The 9,698-nt window shown below is 31.1% G+C and overlaps 1 protein-coding gene across 5 annotated transcripts in view; it reads right to left on the bottom strand.

Annotated features, from left to right (window-relative positions):
* Window positions 1-2,857: 2,857 nt before the first annotated feature.
* The window catches only part of Ect2 (epithelial cell transforming 2), a 58,302-nt gene continuing 51,461 nt past the window's right edge, over window positions 2,858-9,698 (bottom strand). For all 5 annotated transcript variants that reach the window (XM_005383013.2, XM_013513629.1, XM_005383014.2 and 2 more), the window contains 3 exons: window positions 8,596-8,703; window positions 6,624-6,770; window positions 2,858-4,112 (listed from right to left, as the gene is read on the bottom strand). In XM_005383013.2, the coding sequence (XP_005383070.1) occupies window positions 4,023-4,112; window positions 6,624-6,770; window positions 8,596-8,703 (345 nt within the window). In that variant the 3' untranslated portion in view covers window positions 2,858-4,022. The remainder of the gene's footprint in view (window positions 4,113-6,623; window positions 6,771-8,595; window positions 8,704-9,698) is intronic.

Here is a 9,698-nt window from a genome sequence, read left to right as displayed (position 1 = left end):
CAGGGAATCTCTCTAGTAGTTTGCCTTTAACTCTTTCTAGTAAGGATTAGCTAAAGACCCAAGGGTTTATTTTCTCTTCTACAGACCTGTTCCTACACTTGTACTTTTTCTCACTATAGTTCTGTAATTTTTATAATTTTTAAGACTCACAAAAAGTATAATGGAACTTTTAAAATAAAATGCCAACAATATTTAAGAATTCTTAAAAAGGAGAGAAAATATTCAATGGTCATGTTTGTTTGATGACTAAGCCTCAAAATAAAACACCCTCTCAAAAATGGCTTCTCAAAGTAAGCCAATATAGTTTACTGAAACTCAAGATTCCAGAACCTTCTCACATGAATCATTTTGACTCTTTCTCCCAAGTTCTATCAACATCCGTTCATACTTCTTCTGTTCCGTATATGCTCTTCCTTGACGTCCTAGAACAAGTTACCATTTCCTTGGGGTTTTCCTCAAATATAAGCAGGCAAATTTTATCTTTGCTAAAGGGCAAGTGCAGGTTCAGCTAAATTAGTTGAAATATCTTCAGGTCTTACAATAGGCTAATCTTCAAATCTGATAGTACCATATGTAATACAAATTTCCTTTCTAAAACACAAGGCATACAGTAATTACTGCTCTACATCCCTTCTAAATATATTATGAAAATCTCTCTATACATATGTATATAACACAAATACTACATACATATTTGCTTTCACAACTGCAAAGTACTCCATTGTATGGGTGGATTCTTATGCACCCATCTGCTATTAGTGAACATTAAAGTGTTTTGCTACAGAGATGTGGCAATGAAGCTTATGTACACACGGGTCATTTTATTTTTGTGAGCATAGTTTGGAGAAAAAAAAATTAGTACATACAGCAACTCACAAATATATCTAAGTTTGGTAGGTATTAATAGGCTTTCCTTGACAGAGGTAGTCATTTTACATTAATACCAGAAATATGAATACTTTATCCCACAGCTTCACCAGCAAAAATATTAACTACATTTCTTCTAATGATGCATTTAAAATGGTTAGTGTAATTTTAATGGTTGACCATCTTACATTTATAAGGCTCAGTTTCCATTTTTTGTAAACTATATCTTATAGCAATCTTTCTGTTGTCTTTTGAAGATTAGTTCTTAGAGTCCTCCTCTAAATACAAATTCTTTGTTGTATATATTTTTCTCCCAGTTTTTAACTTTAAAAATTTTGTTTATAAAAACTTCATTGTATTAAATATCACACAAAATACGCTAAGGTTTTGGCTGGACTTATATGTTAATTTGAAGAAAATTACATCTGCTGGATATTAAATCTATTCATAAACATGCTAGACTCTATTTTTCCCCTAGACTTTGTCATTAGGTTTTCTCAGTGAGGACTTTTAATTGATACTACTCTGTAGATGATGGGTATGCCTAATTTTGTTTCATATTTTCCTATCATTTAGAAAATGTTAAGCGATTATTTCTTCAAATATCATTTTCTACTCTCATTACTCTCACTTTTCTCTCCAGATATCTTCTTACAGATACTGGATAACATTCCATTTTTTATCTCTCTTAAAACATGGTTTAGTACTTTTCAACTCTGCCTATGAGACCCAGATAATTTTCTCAAATGTTCTCAGCTTATTTCTAAAAAGTTCAATATAAGTTTTTTCAACTCAAGCCTTTCATATTATTTAGTGTGAGCTTTTCCCTATAAATATATTAAGGTGTCTTTTTGATCAATTCATATTTCACTTCTTGGAGTAGATTCTATTTGCTTTGTCTGCTTAAGGCCTCACTTCCTATTTTGTTTGTTATCTTCAACCAGCCTTTTATTTTTGTAGACTGTCTCATATGCTCTAAGTTATTTTTAACAGATCACTTTTTTTTTACATTTTAAGATCTAGAGTGTATAAATTATAATCACAAATATAATAATCTGTAGTCGCAAAGCACCATTTCCATAACAATCCATGATTCCACGGTACCATCACCTATGCCTGCAACAAAATGAGTCAGAGAGCAACTTTCCGGTACCCTTTGGCCTACATCTTGGTTTTAAATCCCTTCTGCTCTCAGTATCAGTCTAAACTGACCAGTTTGGCTTTGAGTTCTCAATTTCTCATACCTGAATGTTTCCATACTGATGCTAATCTTAATTAGAGATTAAAATTATTTTTATTATTTCACAAAGAAATGCTTGATGTTTTAAGACATCCATTTAGAATGTAGTTACTTAGTCCTATTGCAAATGTCCTTAGAATTTTTATTTAGTGCCTAAGTTTTACTAATCCAACTTTTGCAACTTATTGATAAATCATATGTCGTTCTCCTTTAAGTTGTAACGTAAGTCTTATGAATTAATACATTTCTTGACATTAAGCCACCCTTGTATTCTTGGAAGAATAATATCTGATGGGATAAAAATCTTAAAGCCATTCAAAAGGCTCATATATATGCACTCATGAAACATATATGATATTCTCAATGGAGAACAATTTTTATTTAGCAGCCATACACGACTCAATCTCAACACATGCAAATGGACAAGGAGGAAATTTAAAGTTAAAATTAACCACCAGATATATCTTGCCAGTGAACACTCAATACTTTTCTAGCTTAATAGTGTAAATCATGTCATTTCTTGTTTCTGAAAACCCCCACCCTTCCGGGGGAAATTCATGCTTCCACAATAAAATGATAAAGGTTATGCGTTTTCTGCCAGAAATGCATATAAACATATAAATGCTCAAAAGTATTAATGGAGGAAGGAATAAGTAAGTGAGCAAGCTAAATACAAAATAGAGCAGAGGCTGATGAGGTACTCTTGTCCATATAAATTTGTTTGAAGGAATTATGTAGGACAACACAAAGTACAATTGGTTTGAAGTTGTTTATTTACAAAATTCTTATTAATATAACTACCTTTAAAATATAGGAAAAAGAATCAATTACTATGAACTGGCACATATGTGGAACAGAAAAAAATCTACAGTCAGTTAAGCCATTAAAGCTACTAATTGAAACTTGTTAAAGTAACAGTGAGACTTCTGCAGTACTCCCTAAACAGTACAAAATAAAAATGTATTTATTCATAAGAACTTGATTATTTTTGTATTATTGATACGGACTATAAAGAAAACTGAAAGATAACATCAGACTCTGAAGAATATTTTACAAAAGAAAATGTTCAATTTTACACCTAATTATAGGCCAAAATATAAAGTTGACCATACACATATCTATGCTTTACACAGCAGATATCAAAGCTGATGGCAACCTTGTACAGAGTATAAACAATCTTTACCATAATTCTTCCTTCCATGGTTCTACTCTTTAAAGTAAAATTCAATATGATGTCCAAGTAAATCAAAATTTGCTAGTGGCTAAAATCACCAGAACTATATTATCTGTTTATACCTATGTCTTGCTTTTGCAATATATACAATGATTTTTAAGCTTTCTTTACTTTTCTTAATTTGCAAAATTATTTTGAACCAATCTTCATATTAATAAACATAGATCTTTTTAATCCACATTCAAGATCTTGAAACTATTTGAAAAGAAAATAAACATTAAAAAGCAGTTAAGTACATCAAAAGGTACAGGTGAAACAGTGCCCTACTGTTTAATCAGAAATATAATCAAATTTTTTCAAATAATTATTGTAATATCATTTAATCTCTGCACAAATTGAGATACACAAACGTACTTCTATAAATTCATTCATGAATACCATATAAACAGATTGACAGTAGTAATTGGCACTCACCAATAAAATTTATTTACTATATAATGGCTTACAAAGCTACTGGAACATGAATAACTTAAGTTCTGGTCTTCAGAGGAGAGAGATAAGCAAAGAGATAAATTACATCAAAATCAATATAATTTTTACACAAAATAACTTGAACAATGTCAGGGGTAAACCTTAGTCTTTCAAGAAGAAAATCAAGTGGCATAGTTTAGTGTTACCTAGCTTCTTTTCAGCTTTCACCAGTACTATTATAAGAACCTTCTAAGTCAGTTTCTTAAAGTGTTATATCAAATGAGTTGTCGATCTACTTAAAGTGTGACTTCGTCTTTCAAAGAAGGAAGGAAGGCTGACAAGGGAAGGAGATGGGATACCCTGTAAAGAGAAGATAAATATTTTAAAGTTTAATTTTAAAAAATTGTAACATACAGTTCAGTATCATGCCTGTCACTTTTACATTTTACAAATTATCATAACAATAAATAAGAAGACATCTGACAATTTTAAACACTCTAAATGGAAGAAACTGAAAATTAGAAGAGAACTGGGATAAAACATAAATGATTTTAGCATTCTCAAACAAAAACTAAATGAATACTATAGTCAACTAGATATGAACTCAGCTAGAACAGATATTGGCTTAGTAGCCTAACTATCTTCTGTGAGATATTAATGGTTCAGTGTTGCAGATAATAAAAGGAAAAATAATTGGGTAAACAAGTTTTTGAGATAAAAAAATTATTAATAACAATGGCTTAATTCATAAGGCCAAATTAGGAAGGGTAAAATCATAATTTTCCAAAATTAAGTCATATACTTCCAAAGAATATTTGCATCCTATGTGCAATTCATATAAATATGTGCAGATGTGTTTATATATAAAATTATATATGTAATATAAACATGTATATAAAATTTACTCCATATGAAATTTGAGCAAAACCATTGCTCAACAGTGATCATTAAATTACTAAACTATCTAACCTTCGTGTTTTAGAGGTCAAAGTTAAACATCAGAACTTTTAACTATAACAAAGAAATATGCACAAGAATTTAAAAACCCAAGAAGTGATATAAATGAAGATTATAGACTACTGCTTTATTTTAACCTATATGAATAGCTAACTGTAACTAAACTTAAAGTGGACAATGGAGGTAGTTGTAAGTTAATATCAATGAGGAAGGAAAATAATAACATAGACAAGATCGTTTGAGTGCAGTACTGGATCTTAAATTTGAAGCTGGCCTAGGCAATTGAGGGAGATCCATCTCAAAGAAAAAAAAAGAATCCTTGTGTTAAAGAGACAGGGACTGATAGAATTAATGAGATAATTGGTGTTTTTTTGAAGAGGTAACTATTAAAGTATTACCATTCAAGTGATAACACAAGAATAATTTCAGCAGATAAAAAGTTTAAGTTTTCCTCAGTGGAACTTTTATGACTTGCCATATTAAAATTATATTTTATAAAAATTTCATAAATCTAAGATTAAGAATCATATTTGGAATATAAATCTACTTTTCATAACAATTTCTTTAAATGATCATTTTCCTAAGAAAATTTCTAATGGAACTTACTATTTTCTAGACTTAAGAGAAAATTTTCACAGAAAAATACTTTTATTTGGCAATATACAAAGAAACTCTATTAAACCTAAACTACTGTGACTCCAAAACAGTAATAAAGTTGTGAATTCAAAAGTCCCAACCCACCCAGTAAGTGACTCAGTGAGGAATATTTTCTTTTTATTCAAATGCAAATTGGAAATAGTTAATAAGCACACATTAATCTTTACAAGGCTTATTTCCATTATTGCTTGACATACTATATCTCCTAGTTCTTCAGAAAAGTCAAAGATAATTTGAGAACTTTCTTTGAAATTTGAAAAATCAATTATTTCCTTCTAGCTATCTTTAAAAAAAACTACTGAGAGTGCCCACCAATAGAGTTTGAGACTGAACACAAATATGTTTAATAAATTCAATTTTATGAGTTATGGAAACAGACTGGGTAATCTGTTAGGACAGAAACAAGCAAATGAGAAAAGGATTTGAATGTCTTCCAAATACTTTAGATACTTATGTATAATGTCTATATAAAAGTGATATAAATAATATAAATTTTCTAAAACTTTTCCATAAAATCTATTTACCTTCATTTGAAAGACAGTGTTTACAATAAAACAAACTCGTTTTAAAGACAGCAAAAGTGGAACAGAGACCTTTAATATCTTGCCAAAAGTCATACTCAGTAAATAGCAAAGCTTTGACACCTAAGGAGTTTATGCTCTTAACCACTTACTCAAACTGTCTTAACATATAACACGCTATATATTATGTGTGACTTTAACAGAGGTTGATATTTAATTAACAGGTATACCATCATGTACTTAATGATACATGGTAGAACTGTCCTTACCTAATAGTGCTGACACTTAAATTTAGATGGTTCAAGAAATACTTAAATATACATAGAATATTTGAATCCACATCTTCCTCTAAAACTCTGTTTCACAGATTATATTTTACTACTCAGAGAAATAATAAAAGGAATAAGACTTAGTCTCTGCTGTTATTGGGTCCTACTTGTATAAAACAAAACCACAGTGTTTGTATTAGTAAAATAACAAGCCAGACTGAAATGTTTCTTATGTATCTCAGAACATAGCTCAATCTCAGTAAATTTCTTTTCAAATAAATATCTTGAATCATTAAATGTAAGTAAGTTTTACCAGTTGCTTTTGTAAATAAAAGAGGCTAGATGTTTTAAGATACAGCTCTCCCCCCAAAAGATGGGAGATATTAATATTTATTTCTATTTTTAAAAAGTTAAATTGAATACCAACTCCATAAAGTCTTTTAGCCCGTTAAATCAAAACCACTTACTGCTAATGAGGATGTGCTAGAAAGGCGACTCACTGCATGCTTATCACTGCTGGGAGGACTCCGTCCCTCCACTGAGCTATGCGATGGCATGAGAGCCATCCGCAGAGCTCGTTTCGGAGTTTTGGAGAAAGAGAATGCTCTTGTAACCTAGAATTAAAAAGGGGTATAATTATTTAAACCTAGACAAATTTAATGTGGTTAAGAAGAATGTGCATAAAGAAAGCCAAATATACTACTTTATTTAAATAATATGTGGCAGGATTTTCTTTCGCATAAAGCAGTGACAAAATATAATTGTAGACTGTATATTACCCTATCCTGCATTTAGAAAGCACTAAAGTTCAATGGGGAAAAAGGCAGAAGGAAAACAGCCTGAGAGACAAGAAACCTAGGTTCTCATCTGATCCTGCCACAGTCTAGTTTTGAAATGCTTAATCCAAAACCACTTGAATGTCAATTTTCTTACTGGAAGAGTGAAAGAGTTCCTTTAAATCATCATTTAACATGTCTATCTACTATGTATCATACCATGTTAAATGACGGGAGACATAAAAATAGTATAAATCCTACCTTGAAAGGGGAAAGGAAACAAAACTAAATGTGTAAAACCATTATGGCTGAAGATTTCCTCTGGAACACTAAACTGCACTTCTACTTTAAAAAGCCTTATATCAACATACTTATGTAGTGCTCCACAACTTCCATGAGATTCGTAAGGAAATCATCATCATGTGAAGACTGAATCATTTCCAGAGTCAGGAACTGATCCTGCGTCTCTGGACTTAACCGTATTTCCACTAACTGAAAAATAAGCCCTAGTGTGATTTTTTTTTTCAGGATGCTACCTGAAAAAGTCCTACACCCAAAATAAGCCTTCCATTAAAACTGTCAACCAGATGGACACACACAGTTAATGTGTCCATCGCAATACATAACATGTATTGAATTATAAAATAAACACATAACAGATGGATTGAATCATAAAATATCAACATATAATTAAATATAAAATAAATACTATTGATATTAATACTTAATTCAATATGCTGTGTGTTATAATGGATGCACTCAAGGCACTTGTGTAAAATGAAGAAACTTCTGAATTATTCTTTTTTTTGGTACTGGGAATCAAACTCAGGACATTTCACTTGCCAAACAGATGCTGTGCCACTGCGCTATATCCCTGGCTGTTTTCTCAATCTTGGTGCCTGCAATTTTTTGTCACTTTTGTGTGAGTCATCACTCTTAGCTACCATCATTTATGTTGCCACTCCTTCTTGTAAGTCTTCAGTTAACACTTAATTTACTGGAAACTCTGTGAATCCTAGCCTCAAAGAGTTTGTGACTTGAGTGAGGAATTCATAGAATAAAATCACTGACAGCTGCGTTGCCAGTGTACTACAAGCACTACATGGACAAGAAGTGCTCGGAGAGCTCTATTGCTGGAGATGAGAGATTGGGGACAATGGTTCTATAGGAAACGGAATCATGAGAAACGCAGGCCAGAATTCAGGGATTGGAGTTATGACGATGTTCCAGATGAAGACAACATGACTGTATCTGAATACAGATTTTTGTACATGAATAAATGTAGATTGTTACACATGCAAAAATAAGACATCCCCTGAAAATAAGGGGAGCAAAAATTAATATAAGGCACAATTTTATTTTGGGGGAAATAGAGTATTCATGTGCACTTTGATGAAAAATGATGAATACACATAGATCTAGCTCTCAAATACCAACAATACATTTCCAATGCAGCCTCACTCACTATCACTATAAGAATGGGACAGATAGTAAGGTATAATTACTGTGACAAAGAAGTCACTAAACTACAACTATTGCTCATTTCCTAGAAACAAAAAACAGCTTTGTTGTAAAGACTGTCTTTATACTGGTATAGCAATATGATAACATAATTTGAAAAAAACATTTTAGAAATATATCAAATAATTTCACTAAAACTCACCTTTTTTGAAGTCTTTTTTATTGCTCTAGATGCTCTACTCAGCGTACTATCCATATCTTTTGTATTTACTTCAAAGGATTCTGGATCAGCAGTATACATGAGATTTTCCTGTTGAAAAATAAGTATTATTTTTAAATGAAAAAATAACTTTCTAAAATCAAACCTTTAAACACTCACATACATATGGGAGTTCATAAATGAAGCTACTCAAGATTTGCGATGCAAATAAAATACTCTCTACTGTAAAATACACTAGGATATTTAAGGATAATAGGAAATAGCATTCAGTAAGTAAATAATTTGCTGCAAGGATCATGGACACCAAGGCCAAAGAAAATAGCTGTCAATATAACAACTCTAAAGTGAACACCTTTGAAACTTAGCAGTTTTAATGCTTAAGTATAAAGTCTGCTACAAAGTCAACAATAGACTTTCCTTAAGACAATCACAAATTAAGACCTAGAATTCCTTCTATTTTTTTTCTTCCTCAATTTGCATCTAGAAGGATTCTAACTCGGAGGTTCTGAACTTGTGATCAAGAGGCTCCTACAGCGAAAATGGATAAAAATCAGTGCAAAATCTTGTGTGATCATGTACAAACTGCATTTTTCTGAGGCAAGGGTTCACAGATTATATCACATTTCCAAAGAGTTAAAATATATGCCATAAGTCAATGACCAAAATTAAATTTAAAGCAAAGTAACCAATCTATAAAATATCACTTGTTTAAAAAAAATATTACTTGTTTAAATTATGCCTTAGGTTTTAGAAGTAAGACAGAATGTTTTTGCATATTATTATAAACAATTTTCACTATAAATTTACAAATCTAGACTCCAAATTGGTAAATTACCTCACTACTCTGGCACTATAATACTATGCCTCCAGAACTATCGTTCTGTGGCTAGATGGAATTTCATGCAACTTTGTAAAAAATTTTTCTGAAAATTTTCTCATATGTAAAATGTAAAAAATATCTGGTGTATCTAATCCATACTACTACTCATAAGGCTAAAATAATACACAGGAATACTACGCAATGAAATACTAAACCTCGTTACAAATATAAGACATTAACTATTACACTCTAATTACAAATGCCT

Source organism: Chinchilla lanigera, unplaced genomic scaffold (genome assembly GCF_000276665.1).
Source record: "Chinchilla lanigera isolate Chin_1 unplaced genomic scaffold, ChiLan1.0 scaffold00019, whole genome shotgun sequence".
Classification (NCBI taxonomy): Eukaryota; Metazoa; Chordata; class Mammalia; order Rodentia; family Chinchillidae; genus Chinchilla; species Chinchilla lanigera.
The sequence above is the reverse complement of the archived record's forward strand: the minus strand, read 5'-3'. Positions and strand labels throughout refer to the sequence as shown.